Source organism: Strix uralensis, chromosome 5 (assembly GCF_047716275.1).
Source record: "Strix uralensis isolate ZFMK-TIS-50842 chromosome 5, bStrUra1, whole genome shotgun sequence".
NCBI classification, from domain to species: Eukaryota; Metazoa; Chordata; class Aves; order Strigiformes; family Strigidae; genus Strix; species Strix uralensis.
In genome coordinates this window covers 25058844-25079914 of record NC_133976.1, presented here as the reverse complement: position 1 = coordinate 25079914, position 21071 = coordinate 25058844, and the positions used below count along the sequence as shown (strand labels likewise).

At 40.5% G+C, this 21071-nt stretch overlaps 1 protein-coding gene across 1 annotated transcript; it reads left to right on the top strand.

Annotated features, from left to right (window-relative positions):
- Nucleotides 1–216: 216 nt before the first annotated feature.
- On the top strand, nucleotides 217–4741 carry HYAL4 (hyaluronidase 4). Its single transcript, XM_074870239.1, is given in 6 exon segments — nucleotides 217–350; nucleotides 352–485; nucleotides 488–1008; nucleotides 1010–1142; nucleotides 3172–3260; nucleotides 4406–4741. Coding segments are annotated over 6 exon segments (1347 nt in total).
- Nucleotides 4742–21071: the final 16330 nt, after the last annotated feature.

Here is a 21071-nt window from a genome sequence, read left to right as displayed (position 1 = left end):
ATTTACTTCAGCTGGGAATTTTCCTCCTGCCTTTTGGGTTAGATTGTGCCGACTTTGTTTCTTCAGTGTTAGCATGATAGATGCCTTAGAAGTGGTTGATACCAATTCATATAGCTATATATGAAATAAGTGCTAATTCCTCTTCTGTTACATTCTGCAGACAGACTGGGAGAGCTGCCTAATGTTTTCTCTTAATCGTGAAAGTACTGCCTGAAAATGGGACACTGTTATGCATTGTTCACCTTTCAGCCCCTGGCATGGCTGCACATAGAACTCATCTGGACTCCCCTTGCTATGAAACCAGCCCAAACACCAGTTTGGGAGAGGAAGGCTTTCATAGCCACCTGGAATGACTGACAGACCTGTGATCCTTGAGAGGTACGGCACTGTACTGGACCTGAAAATGTTCCATATGATTGGAAGCCCATTAGCTAAAGTAAGAGGGCACAATGTGACCATGTTTTATTTTAATAGGCTCAGCTATTATCCTGGTACACATCACAGGAAGTCCTTGTTAATGGTGGTCTACCCTAGAACTTCAGTTTGCAAACTCATCTGGAAAAATATGGCTATGACATTAACTATTACATCCTAGGTGAGCACTTCAGTGGGTTAGCTCTCATAGCCTGGGAACACTGGAGACCTCAGTGGGACCACAACTGGGATGCAAAAGATGTCTACAGAAGAAAGTCCAGAAAACTCATAACTGAAATGGAAGGGAATATTTCAGTAAATGATATTGAACATTTACCCAGAGTTTCCTTTGAAGAAAGTGCAAAAGCTTTCATGAAGGAAACAATTGCATTAGGAATGAAAAGCAGACCAAAGGGCCTGTGGGGATACTATTTATACCCTGACTGTCATAATTACAATTTCTGTGATCAGAACTACACTGGTTCCTGCCCCAAAAGTGAAGCTTTGAGGAACAATGATCTTTCCTGCCTCTGGGATATCCGTGTAGCCCTGTATCCTCCCACTGGCATTAAGAAACCCCTTGGAAACAGTCAAAAACATTTTGCACTTTTCTCAGTTTAGGTTGAATGAATCCATAAGGATTTCTTCCATGACATCCTAAGATTATTTGCCCATATTTGTGTATACTTGACTAGGTTATAGAGATGAACCTTTACTATTTCTCTCTATGGTAAGCTTTTGCTGGAACAATGTGGGCTGCATTTATGCTTTAACCATTCTTGCAGATGGTGCATCAGGATGCAAAACCTCCTACTTGGCCAACTCTCCTGGTTCATGTTAATTGTCCACATGCTTTAAAGAGCTCAATGTTCTGAAGAAAAAAGGCAGCCTCAAATACTTGTTTTTTTGCCTTAATTCATCACTAAGCTATACTCCAACATGCATTTGAATGGATTAAAAGCATTTCAGCAATTTGAGGTAGTACATAGGAGGCAGTTAATACATTAGTCCTCCCTGATGTACTTTCTTCTGCTCAGGTATGCAATCACTAACTAATCCCCACATAGCTGCCCCTTCTATAGAAGGGAAACTGAGGCAGAGATGTTAGCAACATGCTCTGTGTTACCTCAGAATCGGAAATTGAAACCAGTGGTCTTTCTGCATGCATCCATCTCAAAAACATTTAATTTAGTCCCATACCTCCCTTGGAGCAAGCAAAAGGTGCACCAGAACTGAGGAGTACTGTTCGCATCAGCTGAACACACACACAAAGAAGTATTTTCAAGATAAGTGTCTTACCCTAGTCCTTCTTTATGTGACTTTGGACATCCTCACAGAAACTGGATGAAGACAGTAGGTTTCCTGTGAAAAAACAACATAACTTATCTGTCACAACCCTGGCTTCATTCTCCCCTGTAGACAGTGACTGCACGACCAGCAGGTCTCAATTTCTGTTTCAGAGTTTAGCAAGTGAGCTGCATTCACTTATTAAAGTCTATGTTTAGTCTTTCAGCCCAGGTATAGAGTCTGAAGCTGGCACCTTGTCTGGGAAGGAGCTCTCTCTCTTATTAGGTCCCACTACTCCCCTAGCACTGCCATCACTCACTACACTTCCCAGTAAGGAGCTGCACTTCTCTCCATCTTGAAGGCAAATGCCTATTCTTAGGCATTAAAGGAGGTGCAGACACCTGCTTTGGTGGTTTTATCCAGATTGCCCTTCCTTAGCTTTGCAAGAGCATAGGTGGACATCAGTAACTGCTGCAAGCTGGTGTGCATTCCCTTTGCCGTTTTATGCCCAGTTTCTGCCTCTTTTCCCCTTCAGGCAACTAATTCTTGTGAAGTTTTTCTACATTGATTCTTGATGTGCTGTGGCCCTCAATCTCCCTTAGATCGATGATGTTGTCTAGGGAGTTACTTGCATATCAATGGTCTTTCATCTTCAGTGCTTGTGGCATAATAATTCACTTGTTGCTGATCCTTAATCACTGCTCAAATTAAGGATAAACATCCAAGGACCAAATACTCTCTCCTTACAGTCTGTGATGTGAGGAAAAGGCACAGTGAAAGACATCTCTCTGAAACAAACCTAGAAAGAGCATGAAAGTTGAAACTGACATTCTTAAGGTTTGCCAAGTGTTGCATTTTCTCTTTCATTTAAGGTTGCACAATGCCAACATTCTGCCTCTTATAGTGTGTGCCTATTTACAGTCACTTTTTCTAACATTTTTATAAGAATCTGACTGAGCTCCTAGGGAAAGCAGCTAGAACAATGCATGTCTTTGGAATCACAGCTTTCAAATAGGAGAGGGAGTGGAAAACAGCTGATTGACATAGCAGAATGGCTCTCTCCTTCCCCTTATCAACAAAAACAGAACTGAGGGAATGCTCTGGGGAATTTTCATGTTAAAAATCCCACTTTAATGAAAAGATTTTAGTTGCTTCTAGTAATTGATGAGATTTAAAATACCTATAATTAAATTTTGCTTCAAAGTAAATTAAAATGCATTTTTTCCCAGTGTTTGTTCACTTGCTTATTACCAACATCTCACGCAGTACCTAACGTGGTAACTTTTGTTTAATAGTCTTTGTACTCTTGACAGCAAACCTTTAGCCACAATAAAATATAGTTCATAGGGACCAGAATGAAAAGAAAATGTAGTCTGAGGGCCAGACTACATAACAAACCATTGGATTACTTTAGAAATGTTGCAAAATGCTGAATTAGCCTGATAGTGATGTCTTTACTCTTTTCAATATAACAAGATCTTATTAACATTATTGGAGAGAGTGGCCAGGGAACTGCAAGCATTGTTATTTGGTGAGATATGAATTTAACTTCTTCAAAGGTAAGCCTGTGCCTGATTTAAATGCAATGTGTAAAATCCTCATTTTACCCTATTAATAGACACTGTCTGACTGCACCAGTCCTGAGTACTCAATACCAGCAGAGCTGACTGCTTAACCAGTCTTTGCTGTCCCCAGTCAGGATGATGGAATATGGTCAATTCTTCCTGGCTCAGCAAGATCCTGTGAGACTTACAGGCAACCAGTGGTAAGGAAGGAAGCCAATGGCTAACACCAGTCATTTTGGAAGAATAGTTATCCTCAATAGTTATCATCCTGGTCAGATTCCTTTCCAGCTGAATAAAACACTAGGAAAGCATCTAGAGCCTGATTAGCACATCAGTCAGGCCAGATTGGGTGTACCCATGGTGCCCAGCAATTTGTCAGGTTATGGGAACTCTATTTGTGTCTCTGTGTGGGCAAGCAAAATGAAGCAGGCTGTTGAGAGCAAATGGAGAGGCTTTGTATTATGTGATATCAGACCTAGTCACATTACAATCAAAGATTGATTTCTGAGGTTCTGTCATGTCCTGGAACTTTCAGAAAGCCGCACATCAAACTTTGTCATGAGAAAAGACTTTGTCCTTAAAGCTCTGTGAAATGAGTGTTCTGGGCTGTCTTTCTCCTGGCAGACAGTATAGAAAACACAGCCAGCATGAGAATGAATGGCTGAAATAAGTGTTCAGTTGTCCCCAGCAAATTCAATTACTTCAGCCAATTTTTGTAAGTATTCGGCTGTGGTTTCTGTCAGAGTCAATGTGAATAGCAGGGTGAACTTCCTTCCAACTCGGTCAAGTGACAAAGGCAAGCCCTGGAGCATCTCCATCAGCTCTAGACCCCCACAGTCTTGTCACACAACCACGCTGTCATCACCTGCGTTTCTAGCGTACATCATGGCTTCTTTGTAGATCTACAGACTGTGGTGTTTTCTGGGGAGTACAAGTTGTTAAAACTCTTTGTGCCTTAATTGGGTTATATTTTCTGTTTAAAACTTGCTAATAATCCTTTAAATTAGTCAAATTTAAGTTATCCTGAATGAATTCATTAATGCAGGCTGCTTACATATTGCATATTTTTCATGAGGTAAAAGGAAAAAATAGAGAGGTTAGTTTCACCTGAGCTAAAATTTCTTTTCTCCCATTAACAGGGCAACTGCACAGAAGTGCAAGAATTTGCTGATTCTGAATTAAGGCCCTACATTATCAATGTCACAGCAGCAGCTGAGGTGTGCAGCAGGCATCTTTGTCAGGATAATGGATGACATGTGCAAAGAACCTGGAGAGCCTTGACAGATCTACATTTGAAGCCTAAGAGCTTCTGGATAGATGCCTTGGAGGACCATCTGGAAATAATGGCAGAGACACTTGTCTGACATTGTTAACAGGGTTATGAAGGAACTGATTGTGGCAAAGTTAAACTTGCTGATGACCATCCAGTGAACTCTGCAGACTCTGTCTCACCCAGGAGATTTGCAGCAATCTGACTGCTTCCTTTGCCTTTGATGAGTCTTCTCTAACTACTGCTTAGTCAAATAGCTGGTTTCAGTCAGTCGAGAGGGATGGTAGAGTGGATCCAACAAAAAGTCTCACATGTTCTGCATCTGGGGACTGGACATGTCATGGTCCCAGACGTAATCCAAACCCTGCAGCTGTACCCCAAACTTTAATGCCTATAAGGCATGGAGAGGGTGGGGCATCTTGAAGGCTGAGTCAAAACCATACAAGTCATAGGAATATGTCTGGCCCTCAATCCCATCTTCTGAGATTAGGCTGTTTAGGAGGCTAGAAGCCAGGTTTTTGCCCATCTGACAGCCACAACCAGGACAGCAGAAGCCTGCTACTACTGAAAAAAATAGTGTGAGGTTCGCTTTCTCCCTTTGCAAAGAGAGAAAAAGTCTACCCATATCTGCCTCATACTGGATGGCATACTGGATAGAGCATCCTCCCAGAAAATTAAAGATGAGGGGAGGTTTCTAGTTTCTTTTCCATTTGAGTGAATTCAAGCGCCCGTTTTCCTCTTTCACGTCCCAAGTTCATACTTTGAGCCCCCCATGAGGTAGAAAGGAATAAAAGAGTCAGGAGATCAGGAAGAAAAAGACAAGCCACAATCTGCTGATTAGTATATTTAATGAGAAAGAATGTATATATTGTAATCCAACACCAAAGGGTCTCCCTGTGTTTTTTTAATGCCATGACAATTCAAAATAAAATTAATAAATAATGCTGGGAGCAGCAACTCATCTCAGCCAGGTCTATTTCCATCCCAAATCTATCATAATATTCCAATGACTTTTAAATTTAAAGCTAATGAAAGCACCTCATGGCTATTATAGAGATGCAATCAACAAGGATCAGGCAAGTTTACCATCTTTGACAAGAAACTTATTTATGTCCCAAATGCCATTGTAAGATCTGTCCTCTGGAGGGGGTAGAAAAGCTCCCGGGGCTCTTCTTCCTGTCATCAGGGACAAGAATGTTCTAGAGATGACCATAAGCAGAAAGCATAACTGGCATGGCTCCAGGCACTCTTTGAACCTCCAGCTTCTCAGCTTCCCAGCTTCCCAGGGGTTAAGTATTCTTGAAAGAGAATTTACTTGAATGAAGACAATTACAAACTATTTGGTTATTAATAATATACATGAAAAGATGCATATGCACACATATAACATATATGTGAAATAATTGTGTTTTTATATTAGATCCTCTATAGCTGGAAAAAGAATACACAAATAGCCATAAGGAATCTCTGAGACCTATGCTGAGTTCCCTGTTTTCTTTCTATTTGACTGAGGCAAACATTTGAAACATACTATCCAACTCCCACTGGCCTCCATTATTCCTTTTGTACCAGAACCTTAACGATCCCATCAGGCTTAGACCTTTGTGATTTTGCACCTCTTAGCAGCTTTTCATTCTTCAAACATATGCTATTATCCTCATATCTAACCTCAGTGAGTTATTGCCATAATAACTATGTTAAACAAACAATTGTAAGGTGAACAAACACTATGTTAATAGAGCTCTTGAAGGCAAGTGAGAAGAACTTTCATTAATTTTTATGACAGAATTTCATTGTAGAAAGAAATATTTTAAATTCCATTTAAGTTAGGGGAGACTGTGACTAAACCACAGCCAATCAATAAGAAATAAACTGGGTTTAGAATGATCCTTCTTTAAAAGAACAAAATATAAATGAAATGCAGGCTATTTTTTTAAAAAAATAAATGCAGGAGATCCACTAAAAATCTTCTAAAGCATATTTTTATAGTGAAGAAAACTAGAGATATTTTGATTGATTTTTTTTTTTTTTTATGGAACAGTTTTCTCAGAAAAATGCAGTTTGTTAAAATCAAAGTGCTGATTGTGGTGGATTTTTTAAGGAAAAGGTGTAAAAATGATTCATTTGATATTCTGCTTGTGCTGTAGGACTGAAGTACATACTAATTGGAAACAAAATGTCAGTGTTTTCTGAGCAGCATTGGATCAGATGTTAGCTTTGACTCTTGTTGCTGTCTTCATTAAGGTCATATCCTACTGCTCATAGCAACTAAACAATGAGAAAGAGAAACAGTGTTTTATAAAATCAAATTTAAATCTCTTCTGTGAATGTGTTAAATTAGCAACTGTGTGTAATACATTAATGCTTTTTATATAAATGTTATGATATTCCTTGGTATCCAAACATGCATCAGGGTACACAGGCCCGGATTTCTCCCACCCAATATATTCACTGAAGTGAGACAACTAAATTAGAAGCTAACCCGCCAGGGGGAAGGGCACCACCTGAGGACCAATTCAGGTGCAGTGGGGTTTAGCTGGTTTTGAGGTAAGTAGCCCTTGGGCAGCTGTTGTTGGAGATGGCATCTCTCTCAGCAGTATTGGCAGGCCAGATGATTCTGTGAGGTTCAAGTAGCCAAGACCGGCAGCAATAACCTGCAGGACAGTACAGTGAGGAGATACTTCCCAACCACAGCAGGTCAACCCCACATCAGGGTACCCCACATACACAGTCTGTTTTCATGGGGAAAGATGAGCCAGGTGTTCCTTCTGACTCCTCTGCTAACATCCCTCTCCTTTCGAGGCTGGACACTCAGGCATTGTGAGATCTGGTATAAATTTGTATTAGCTGCACCTCTAAGATCAGACCACTTTGTTCTCTTCTGTGAGGAGCACTTCTGATTTCCAGTTTTATGACTTTTTGGATTTCTGTTTTCTTCTCTTTGTGTTTCCTGTTGACTATATTTTGCAATCCTCGACTGATGTGCTGGTATTTGCAAATGTCTTTCCTGGGATCTAACTGTCATAGAGCTTCCCATAAAGAATCAAACTGCTTAAACTTCAGACTGTGGGTTCCTCTCAGTGTCCATACCCTTAAGATTTAGGTATGCCAAAACTGAGCATTATGGGGACTAAATTATTTTACAGATTTCAGTAGCAGTTAGACACCTAAACAGGCCTGAAAATCTGCACCTGGACTCTCAGCAGCTGCATGGTTAAAACTGTTGCATGTGGTATGTAGAATGTAATGCAGTATGTCATAATAAAAATGATGGTTGAAAAACTTACTCTAGATGCAGGCTTTTTCTCTGCAGAGGATTAAAGTTCAATTTATGTTATTATACCTACTAACTGGTAGTGATAAAATGAACTAATCTCTGTACATCCCTGAGAATGGATGCTTTTAATTATAATAAACATATTTTCTCTTATTATAGTACAAATTGTGATTCTCCCTTTCATGTTTTATGAGGCTAAACATTTCTTAGTAATATCATGTGAAAATAATAATATATGAAAATAAAAATCAGAGGACAGATGACAAGCACAGAAATATTTTAGTCAGTGCTTTTGATGGTCTGACCCAAAGCCATATGAAATCAATGGTAAGCTTCCCTTGGTTTCAGTAGGCCTTGCATCAAGCTGGGGTGCCTCCCAGGGAATTACACCACAAGGGTCTTGAGACCTTGATAGGTGTGTCTTCCATGCTAGAACATTCCTAAAATAGATCAGAAGGCACGCAATACAAGCAAAAACAAATTTTGAAGAAGCACCTAAATACAAAAGATATCTAAAGAGCATCTAATAGAGTTTATTATCTAATTTGTTAAAGGTTTTTATAAGGTACTAAGCATTTAGGTAACCAATAAATATCCTATGTGATTTGGTATTTAACAACAGTTATTGGTATAAGGCATGAGAATAACTTTAGCTGTTCTTTTGCCTAGCCAAAAGATTGTCAGCTAAATATCTGCATGTATCTCACTAATAATTGAAACCATGTACAATTTTCAGTACATTTAGTCTTTTAGCAGAAGCCACAAGGTTATTGAAATGGGTTTTCAGCTGTGAATGAGAACAGGACAAACAGAAAACTGCTCTGACATTATTACCTGCTGATCTCCCTCCTAGGCTCTTTTATGAGTCACTTTGAAATGGGAAAACTGGTACTAATTCTGGATTTCAGGTTATTTGGAACTTCCATTTGTAGTAATTCTCTGGCATTGGCATATTTTACCACATTTCCCACTGGCTTTATGTTGACAAAGATATCTTCTCTTTTTGCTTCTATTTACTGTCATCCTGGTAAAGGACAGATGTTTGAAGCTGGCACCTGGTTGTAGTCATACCATGAAGTGGCAGTAAAATTCGTGGCCTTGTTCCTTCATCTAGATCCAATCAGGCAAACCCCATCTGCATGTGTAGCTGGTTAGGAGGTACAGATCCAAGTGACAGCAAGGTTAAAGTAGTGTTTCAAATGAAACCAGAAATTCTGATCTGGTATAGGCAGTCCTTGTCCCAGTCATCCTAACTTATTCAGTACTAAACTATTTTCCTCCCATTAGCCTTGAGGCAGCTGAAGGGTAATGCTGCACCTTCTTGCCCATTTCTGCTGCTTGGTCTTACAGACAGGGATTTTTCTCTATCACTCAACCAGTTCCAGATGTCTGGCTGTTGATCTTAATCCCAGGCTTGGGCTTTGCTGCAAATCAGTTTGACAGTCAAGTGCAAAATAGATTTGCCTTGGCATAATTCAGGTGCATAGCTCCCTCAAATGATGGCTAAACTCAGCAATATCACTGTTAAATACAGCATTTTAAACATTGTACAGATTGCATTGCACATTCATTTTTAATTGTATTCTGTACTGAAATTGATGGGAATATGGCTCCTAAATACACTTAATGAGTCAGATTAGTAGTTAGGAGTTTGTTTCTATTCTCATTTCCATGTAGACAGCACTAAAGAGTAACTACCTATCTGAGCCCTAGTACTCTCAGTTATGACAGATTATTTTATGCTTATATTGAATAATTTAATCATCACTGTCATTGTATTGAGAATAGTAGAACAAATTACAGATCTCTTGTATCTTGTTACATATACTTCCACCTTGTGCTCCACTGGTGAAAGTTTGGTTATGTAATTTTCTGAAAATTTCAGAATTACAGTTAAATATTTATTTATCTTGAATCCTAACCAGTTGAATTAGTACCTGAATTTTCTACTGGGCTCCCACTTTAATGCAGGATTTCTGAACAGGTCTGTCTTTGAAAAAATGTTCAGAGGTGTTGTGGCTTTCCTCTGCTATGTGAACTTAGCCAGCGAGATTCCTTACTCAGATCACTGTTCACAGACTGGTATACCCTACAAACTCCCTACAGAAAATGAAGTCTCAGCTACACTTGGCTTTCTCAGTATTTAAAAGTGAGATATTAGCTGTTGTTACAGACTTTTCTGTTCTTCTGATTCTTTGAGAATTTGTGTATGTGTTTTGTCTACAAATGTTTTGAGAGAGTGGGAAAGGAGGAATACAGTATGAACTAAAACAGCTGATAATCACCTATTAACATGTAGCAGGAGATTTGGATTCAAGTTATGTCCTTGTTTTGACAGAAGTGTCACAACACCATCCTATCCAAAAAAGATGTTTCAGATCCTTATTCAAACAAGATTCAGCCCATGCTTCTCTAAAGTAAAGGTAAGCCTCCTGAACAGAAAGTCAACACTCTGCTATTCCAAGGATAGTATAACCATATGCCTTAATGATGGCAATGAATCTATTTTCTGGTAGGATTCTGGGTAAACAGTAGTTCTTGAAAGCAGGATCTTATTAGCTCTTCCTGAAATCCGTGTTTCTGTAAAGTTTCTGTCTCAGCGGACAAGCAAGATTATGTTGAAATCTGCTGGGTCTGGCTGCAGTTACACCTTAGATGCGACTGCAGAAAATGTGGCTCTTTCTTTAACCCTCACTGGATGTGGTCGGCGAAGGCTTGACCACTGATTCTTTGAAGATTTGTTTAGAGCTGGAGCAGCTCTGCAGTTTCCTGCTACGTGGGGAATTTGCTTTTGGCAAAGAAAAGCCTAGCCTTTTTCCAAATCTTCAGGCACAGGTCATTGAAACGATCACAGTACTGAAGGCAAAGGCTTTCCTAGTCATCATGGCTGTATCTATCAGAGCCATCTACTTTAAACAAACAGGACTCTGGCTTGTTTCTTCCAGAGAGTGGGAGAAGGGATTGCAGCTGAGCATTTAGGGAAAAGTCCTTTGATTAAAAGACTGGCTTTCTGAAATAAAGACTACTACACACCTCTACTACCAAGAAATTCACTCTTTATCAGAAAGCAACACAGACTTAACTAGCATTCAGTTAAGGCAACATGAATACAAAAATTTACTTGTAATTGCTGGGAGGGAAGAAGTGGGGATTTCTATAGGTGATAAAAATAATTTTCTCCACTTTCTGAGTATATTGCTTTTATTTTAATAACACACATTTCCTTACACATTTTTGTATTCTGCATTGTAATTTATTGTATTTAAATATAAAAAAGGATCTGATTCTATTATAGTCAGAAAACACTTTGGTTATGTTTTAAATAAATACAGGATAAAAAAATGTGTAATTTACAGCCTAGTCTTGCCTTTATCTAAATGGTTATTAGAGTTTCTGTCTGGTAAAATGAAATATCACCACCCTATATCACATACATCATGATCTTATCTTGATACAATATAGACTTCAGTAGCAGCAGCTTGCTTGAACAGCAATGTGGAGCAGATGGAGAAAACTTAGTATGGCTGTACTCATGTCCAGAAATAAGATGTGTACACTGAAGAACAGTAGCCCCAAACCAGTTCTCTTTCGTCAGGCAACTGAAGGAAACAAATTGCAGTCAGAATTACCAGGTTCACAAAAGTTTCCTAAAATATATAGATGTTAGAGGCAGGCTTGACATTAGACTTCCCAGAAGTTATGAAACAAGTCCAGGCAATATTTATTATCGCCTAAGACAAAGTTTTTGTCTGTTACCAGATAAAAGGCAGATTCTGCAGCTTCCTTTGCCTTTTTTTGCCTAATTCTCCCAAGGCCTTTCAGATCCCAGGCCTTTAGTTTCATTAGAACTTTTGTCTGGAACAGCAACACGTTAAATGTTTTGAAAAGTAGAACTGAAAAGAGAAAGGAAACAAAAATGCAACAACTGTGCTATGCACATAGGCAATATCTACACCTGCTGGGGAACTGGGCTTCACAAGGGATGCAATCCACTCCCACCAAAAGCTAGTAAAATCCTTCCACTCACTTTGACAGGAGTGTCAAACTTCCATCCAAGAGAAGTGTGGGACTCTTAAAACTTAAGTTTTATTCATTATGATAACTAACATACATCTGTAAAGGCTAGCAAAGGCTCAAAATGCAAAATTTTATACCACATTTTAACTCTTATTCCTAAAACTTATGTTGCTCAGGTCCACAGTTTTTTGTTTGTTTGATTTTTTAAACCTTCAAAATGTTTGCTCTAGCACTTATATTGATTATATCTGGTCCATTAGGAATACTTAACGTCAAAGAGCATTACAGAAAATATGCTGTCTTTCTGAATTTTAGCCAGCTGTTTGATGTATAACATTGGCAGTTTAAAGCTCCTGCTGAATTTTTAAACTATTTGGAAAATAAATCAGAGACTTCAGTGACACTTCTCTGATTTACACCAGCTGGGAATTTGACCCTGAGTCTTTTAGAACAGGCTAATTGCCAATCAATAGGAAAAACTTTCAGTCAGTATGTGAAAAAAAACATTCAACTGGCAGTTCAGTCCCTGGCTTTTCTGGTAGGTCCTTTTTGCAAAGAAAATTGTCTTAACTTTTTTAGTGGCTGCCCAGGTAGCAGTTACAGGTTCTTCTCAAAGCAGCTGCTATGGCCTCACATGCTTTTGGGGCAGGGAGGGAAGTAGCCAGGAAGGATGTGAAAGGGGGAGAAATGGGAATACAGCCATATGGGACTTGTGTGCTGGAATCATTTCTCTCAGCACATGGGCAGGGAAAGGCAAAGGATTGGCTATCAATGTGGAGCCAAAGGAAGGAGCCCAGGTGACTGTGTCAAACTGATATCCCATACACGTCATCCTGGGAGCTGCTATGAGACAACACAGGTCCTGCTTAGCATAACAGTGTGTCTAAAATTAGCACCAGCTCTCTGATGCTAACCAGATTCCTAAATAGGCACAGGAAGAAGGGTGGTGCCAGTAAAAGATGATCTGTGTAGGATGTCAAGGTATTGATGCTCAGTGTGTGGACCAAGTATATAAAAGATAGCAAAAGTCAAATACCCAACCTGGACAAGTACTCAGCACAAGTCTGGCCAACATCTGCCCCCACTGAGGGTCCACAGCACCATCCGAGTACAGGCTTCTATCAGAAGTGCTGCCAACCACCTTTTGAGTAATCGCCTCAAAAGCATTTGTAGCATTTGCTATAAATAGTTACAGCATTTGCCCAGGGGCTGGGGCCAATTTCAGTAGAAAGCTGTAGAATTTAGCTTTCTTCTTGCTTCTGTTGGCTGTAGTCCTAACTTTTTATCTTTCTGACTTGATAGATTAGGCCTATGATTGCATGGTATTTTGGGTAAAGCAGAACATTCAAGGCCAAACAGAAGACCTAAAATAATCTTAGGCCTGGTTTTCTACTTTTCCCCAGTGTCTGCATATATGAGGCTGCTGGTGAGCTGCTCTCATCAGACACCCCAAAACTGATCTAGTAACCCAGAAATATTGTTCATTTCATCTGTTCTTGCTAATAATTTTTTAGTCATGTGGAGGATGGATGGAGAAGACTGTTTGAAAGATGGTACATTGGCATCTCCCCATCTTGGATTCCTACCTCTTGGCATCTTGGCTTGTGCAATGGGTCTGCTGTTCTTGGCTGGGTCTGGAGCAGCAGGCACACAAATGGCCCAGGTGGAATTATCTATTTTTAAACTGATTTCTGCATTAGCAGAAATTGGAAGCTGGTCTGTAACTCCAAAAGATCATGAAATCTCTCTTATACCCACTCCCACACTGAGCTCACATCCTATTTCCCTGAAGTTAAAGCTTTAGTCAGAAAAATCAGCTTCAGGTGGATGAATTTCCTAGAATGTGCATACTTTAGTTACTGCTGGCATAGCACAGTGAAGGTGGAGTGTTACACAAGCAAGTAATAATGCTACTAATATGTGCTATTATTAAGGATATTAAAATACCAACCGGCATTGCACAAAATTTGGTGTCATTAAATACATATTAGAGCTTCATAATGAACTATCAGCATGACTGGCCCTGTGCAATGATGGCAGACAGAGTTTTAGAGGAACACATTCACTTCTCAGCTTTGTAGTGCTGGGACTGTACTCTGTGGTGGGATTTGAAGGCAGATCAGCAAGGGCAGTGACAAACATCACTGTGGAGTCAGGCCCTGGGTGCAGTGCTGCAAGCAGGTCACGTTCTCTGGGGCTGCCTGCACCCTGGGCTGCCTGCACCCTGGCCCACGACATTGCCACCCTCCACATGTCAGTGATCTCCTGGGCAGGGAAAGGAATGGCCATGACATGCATCCGAGCTGTGTCCAGATGGAATGTCTGAACAGTGCAAAGCTCTGGAGGAAAGGGGAAGGTGAGGGTGAGATGTGGCTTCTGGGCTCTAGGGCTGCATGTGCTCTGCAGTGGGGTGAAGCACTGGCAGGTGAGTTACTGGGCTACTTGTTGGTTGCCATCAGATAACTCCTTGGCTTGGCCAGCATTGCTAACTAACCCCTGCACATTTATCACTGCTTTTCAATACCCGAAGGATTTTCTCCAGTGCTGGCTGGCAAAATATAGAGTTCAGAAGAAATAATGGTTTTCATTTCTGAAGGAGAGCATTTGGCTGGGGTTAGCTTGTAGATTGGTTTCTCCAGGCATGCCCACGTTTTCTGACTGAAAATTTTGTCTGGCATTTCTATTCATGTTCATGGCTACAGATGAGATCAGATAAGTAACATTTGAGCGTTGAATCTGACCCTGTCAAGAAACAACATGTCTATTCTGTGCATGCTGCAGATCCAATGTATCTATCTCAGACAGAGTAGAAGTTCTCTGCAGATCAGCTACAAAACTTTTGCCCCAGAAAGCAAACATCTCCTAGAAGTGCTGGACCACTGCTCAAGCCACACAAGGTTTAACCTATGTGGTGTGGAGAAATGACTGAAAACTCATAAAGCCAAATGTCAGTAAGAGTTTAATGCCTATTGTTTGTAATAGTTGTAGGCTTTTAAGTCACTCGCATAATTATTACAATAAATACCTGCTCTTTTATACCATGTCCAGCCTATGAATCTTGAAATGCTTTACAAAGGTCATAAACAACCATAGTTACAGGTAGTCAAACTGTAGTCCAAAGAGACAGTCTTGCAGCTGGCTGATGTCTGAGCCAAGAACAGGACAAGAGCCCCTGGATGCCAAATGAATGTGCTACCCCCAAAGCCAAAGGATGAACAGGATCCCACCTTACCACAAACTATTGCAACTGTATGTCCTGCAAAAGAAGACATCCCCGAGAACAGCACAGGGAGGCCCCAATGGACAAGTGGTCCTTTCTTTGCCTCAGAAATCTATGTTTCCTCTGGGGTCTTTCTCATGCTTTTTTCAGTGCTTGTGGTTAAAATCACTGGCATAGTTCTTGCCAAGTCAGTGCAGTTATGGCAGCGTACATCTCTTGAACTCCTGATCCTATCTGTTCCCAGCAAAAGCAGGTAAACATGAGGAATGGTACTAAAAACGACCTATGGTCTATCTCTCCTTGGTGCTTTCATTCATTAAAAAAAAAAAAAAATCACAAACAGACTTGAATAAAAAGAACGAAAAATGTGAATTCCAATCAGCAGGGCTTTTCAGAGTTTGCCAAGTGAAGCTCTGAGCAGTTTATCTGTCTTAACTGGTTTAAATAAACATCATATCCTTTCTTAAATGCTTTTTAATTTGTAAAAGTAGCTTTAATTCATCCTGTCTCCCTTTACTCTTAAAGCAACTTGAGCAAGGGCCCCTTACTTTTGAATAGAAGTGCTACATGAGGGTTTTAATATAGTCAGTCCCACTCACTTTAAATGCACACCTTTGCCTAGTTCACAGCACCATTCCCAGCTCTCCCCATCTGCCTGCTCCCAGTTCCAGCTGCTGAATAGAAAAGTCCTAAATTACTAAATCCTGAGCCTGTGGAAGCAAGCTGCAAAAGATGGTCCCCAGGCTCAAGATCTAGAAAGCAAGAAGGAACTCAACTGAAAAGCGTCTCTAAAATGTCTGTAAAGTGAGCAGCTCTGGTGACCAGTCTCACTGCCACAGCCTGTTCACGGACCAGCACTGATCTTGTACAGCCCGCTCGCCAGCGGTGGGAACAAAACCTCCCTGGGCACACACCTTCGGGAGTATGGCACCACTGGGAGGAGAGCTGTGAACCTCCCGTGTGGTGTCTGGTTAATGTTTATTTCGTTCACAGTATTAAAACATGAGTTACAGACATGTAAGCACTCTGAGAACTGTCTTGTCTACTTGCTGAAAATGTTATTGCATATACAGAATTCAACATAAAGGAACTACAGTCTGTGAAAAGGTATTTCTTTATATTGCCACCAAACCTATGAAATAGAAATCTCCTTTAGCTGTAGTAGATTAGCTTTATTTACATGGTTTGCCTACTTCTTGAATACAATGCAGTACCTGAATTTTACATTAAAATCTTTACATTTTTATGTTCTGTCCTTTTTTGGGATAGGTTAATGAATAATAGCCACAGTTTTATCATGTTATCTGAGTGACCTGATCTCTCTGACCAGATCAATCAAATTCTTTCAATCAAGCTTCAAGGCAAGTGTTAATGGGCAAAAATGTAAAATTTACTTTTTAGAAATTTTCTCTCCTTTCAAATAAAATTTGTGGTTTCCTCAAGAGGTTGTTCAAAGAAAACTTGCTCATTAAAATATTAATTGGAAACAGACAAAAAAGGGTCATGAACAGAGTCACATATCTATTGAAATCTGCCTAGAGGAATGTGATTACCTAGTTTCTCAAATAGACTTTGTAGCACTGATCAATTCATTGCTTTGAAAAACATGGCAAGATAACATTTCTAATCTTCTCTTTGCTCAGCAGAAGATTTGATGGTGTAGAAATGAACAAATATAGCGAGAGTTATGACTTTTTCATATTATTTCCTGGGAAAGGACCACTTCCAAAATAAGGCAAACCTTTCTGGTGATTGAAAATAGAAGAGTGACATCACCTTTCCTTATTCCAGACTTTGTTATTGAGTATGTATTTTTAGACAAAGCAATCCAAATCTTTTTCCAGGATGACTCAAGAGATAGGAAAAAAAAAAAAAGATGTTTTCTGACTGTATTTGCCTTGCTAACTCTGTGTCCCATTTCTGGTTTCCAGGGCTCTGCTTTCTGGATGGTTCCAAGTCCCTTCCTGTGCTGCAATGCTGTGAGCAAAGCCTGGGCAGCTGGTGAAGCCACACAGCAACAGGGTCAACAAACTCCTCCATGCGATTAGCCTGGCCACACAGGGCAAGGGAATCAGAAATGCAGGCCATTTACACTGGCAGATGTGGGCATCCGTTTGCTTCACTCCTGCTTGTGAGGAGCAGGATTTGTACAGGTCCTTTGCAGCTTTGCCCTGCTTCTGCTGGACGGGGTTTCAGAGTAACCAGAAAAGAACATTTCTGGGTCTGCAGCAGCACACTGGCATTCGGGCAGGGCTTTCATAAATGTGCTAGGGCTGCCCAAGCATCCCCATAGCCTGCTGTTACATATCATTGCTTACTAGTGAGCTATGTCTTGCTTGGCTGAGGAGGCCTGGTGCACTGGTTCAAGAAGAGTCCAGTGAAAGGTACAAACACACTCACTTCAGGCCTCCAGCTGTCTGTCACACTTCTGACACATGCCAACGTTTCAGAAGCTTGCAGCTTTTCCAGTGGCCTGTTTTCATTCTCTTTACATCTCTTTACACCTGATCAGGGACTTGAGTTTTTACAAAGCACTGAATGCTTCCGCCTGCATACCAAGAGCCCTCACCCCTCCTGATTTCAAACACTGGGAGGAGGTTGGGATCGCTTTGTTTACCGTGCCAAAGAGTACATGCTGTAACAAGTGAATGTGGGCATAAGTGGTGTGCCACAAACTTCACTCTGTGCCACTTAGGGAAGGACTGGACGAACTGGATTTCTGCCAGCCAGTATAAAGGTAAGGTAGCCTGGGAACAGGCAGTTCTGGTAGCTGTGTCCTGTAGAGCCTTGTAAGCAGCAGATCTCATCAGAACCAGGTAAAAAAACTCTGTATGAATTTGCTTATTTTGGTTTAAGCCTGCTACTATTTGAGCTGGGTCATTCCTAAGCTAAGGGTGGGATTCAGGTATATCCCACATGGCCTCCAGCTGCTGTCCCAGAGGGACATGGGACTCCTGTGCATCCTGTGTCATACCTGTCAACCCCATGGAGATACCTGTGAAAGAACAGGGCAGTTATAATGTACTATATATAAACAAGTGAAACATCACCAAGTGTTTCCACTGGTTTTGGGGGGGTTTAGTCTCCATAAATTTGCATTTAGAAAATAAATGTATGTCCTAATGCATAGGGACACTCACAAAGGTGGTTTGTTTTGCTATGCTTATTAATAGATGTGCACTGGTAGCAACCACAGTGTGCTAAGATGCTTACATTTAGCATGCAGATATTACTGAACTCCTAAAAAACCTCTGCTCAGGTATTTCCTAGCTCTCTATAGACCTCTACATTCCTTCAGCCCATGAGGCTTTCCTAGTAATGTATCATCATCACCTGACCCCTCTTGCAGCCTGGTTACCTGGAGACCTATTTCACACTTGCGTCTTGGTGGGATTCTCTGGAAGTCTCATCTGTCTGACTGCCAAACGGTGATTTGATAAGTGTCCTTAAAGCGTATCTCCAGGACATCTGAGGGAGAGTCAGCTAATACTGATAAACCCCAACTCTATCTCATTTTATTCAACAGGCTAGTATTGTAGGAAATGTGTCTGAAAGACCTTTTGGTGATCCTGTTTGGGAGCAGAGACTTAAACCCAGGCCTCCTGCATCTTCTAACAAAGCTAGGTGAATCTTTAGACCCAGGAGACAGGGCCAGAAACAGGGCTAGAGCTGGGAACCCCTGCAACATCTCTGGGGGAAGGGCCAAGAGCCCCAGGCTGAGCTGAAATGGGGCTCCTGGGCCATAGGCTGGGGTGGACGGAGGCCCCAGGGGAGGCTGAGCAGGGATAGAAAGGCCATCAGTGCCTTCTGGGCCATGACAGAGATCTGTTTGAACCCCTTTTGTCGAACAATCACCAAAACGTGGAAGATAAGGGCTCCAGGCATGAGATGAGCCATATCCATGAGAAGCTTTGAACACTGTGACATAGGTACTTTTCCTAACACTTTGGTGCAGCAGGAAAAAGGCTCAAATTCCCTGAACTCCCAGCAGTGTGCCCTAGCTGGGTGTTTATTTTAAGAAAGGCAGGGCAAGAGAGTTTTTTTGAAGCTTACAAGTAGTAAATTTAAAACCAGGTCCCTCCCTGTAAGGTGAGAGCTCTGCAGGCCATGGATGAAGTGTTGGATTAAAACATCTTGGAAACAGCTTCGGTCCTTAACATATTTTGTGGCCATACAAAAGTCTATGATTGTTTTTCACCTTCAAAAATGTTCTTAACTCATCATCTTCATAAGATCTGCTTTGGAAATATTAGCACCAATTACTCCTAATACAATTTATTTTTCTGACTGGAATTTACATATTTATTAAAGCATTGTCTGCCTCATTTAACCTTAGGATTGCACAGAGAGAGGTCAGGAATGTAGAGAAATAGAAGTACAAGGAAAATGAAAACAGATTTGATGGTTCCTTCAGTAACAAGCGAAATGAAGGAAAAGAGTAGCTCTACCACACAGATTCTCTGCTGACAAGTTTGGAAACCCCTCCAAATCACTTAGCATCTAAAAACCATGAAATTGCATTTGTTTATGTACAGTCCCCTCATTTTAGCACATTTTAGCACAAAGCTTCTAATCAAAATCAAGAGCTTTATGCACAGATATAGCAAGCAACTGAAAATAAATTGTTTCTTTTGGGAAAAAAATAGCTGAACTATGTGAGGAATATCTACTAAAAGATGTTCTGGAGGATACTGAGCATCATTTCACAAATATATTGCTTAGTCTGTCAAATTTACTTAAAAGTACACAGACAGGCCTGCTATAAACGTTACAGCATTGGTTACTGCTCTTAACAGTGTTAGTGTTGATAACAACACTGTGTTAGAGTTTTATTGTGTACATTAATTCCCACCAGTCTGGCACTGTATGCATTAAAGTATCTATTTAAGAGACCATAAGTAGGGGATACAATACCAAAAATAACTCTCAGAATTGACGCATAGTCAAGATGGTGTCTTTCTACTAAATTAATGACAATAGTAACGGTAGCGAGATTTCAAAAAGTCATGTTCTTCTCCTAGAGAGACACAATTAATGAAAGAACATGATGCTGGCAGGTAGACAAACTCTGTTGGTACAAAATGGTAGAGCCTGTTAATCTTTGCCAGCTCATTGTGTTTGCACATGCTAATGGCAATAAAGAAAGTGCTGTCATTTGGAAGTATTTATATCAAGGTAATACAATCATCTTTTATGCAGTTGAGCAATGTATGAAATAGAATAGTTTTTCAGCTGTTAAAACATGTTTTTGACATAAGAAAACATGTTACAGCCTGAGCAGGGCCTGCTGTCTTTCTGTTTATCAATACATTGGCGGGGCGCGTAGGTTATGATAAATCTGTTTTTACCATTACTTCAACAGCACAAAGCAGCCCATAAGACAAATCAACAAAACAAGATTTTAGAAATAAGAATGCAAGGTTTTGTTTTGTTTTGTTTTTTTATTAAATCATAAATAAAATGTCACTTATCAAAATACATCTTCTCCTTTTCCTAGGGAGATACGTAGAAAAAAGAAAAAAGTGCAACAGGTAAGGTAGAAATGCAGGCAATGGGTCAGGAATTCTATCTCTTTTCCCCTGGATTATTGCCCTGAAGTGAAAGGCTCTGGCCATGGCATGACCCCAGCTCAGGACACCCACCAGCTGTAGAGGAGTAACCCAGAGGAGGAGTTCATCCTCCTTCTGCTAAGGGTGAGGTGCCGGTGCCCTGGGCCAGGTTTGACCCTCAGAGCCAGGGCAGCATCAGGGCTTCCGAAAGTAACCTGCAGGCAAAAGACAAGGCTTGGGGGAAAAAAGAAAATATTTGGAATGACTGTGAGAGATCTTAATTTTCGTCTGCATTTTCCAGCAGTTATGTTCTCTTATTTCCAAGAGATTCAGATAATACAACCCAGATGCTTCTCTGGCTATCACTTTAAAGACTCAAAATTTTTTTCAGTCAGGAAATGAAAAAATCCTTTTATAGCTGTTTCATTTTCAGCAAATGATTTTGCCTTCAGCTTTTTAACTTATAAGTAAA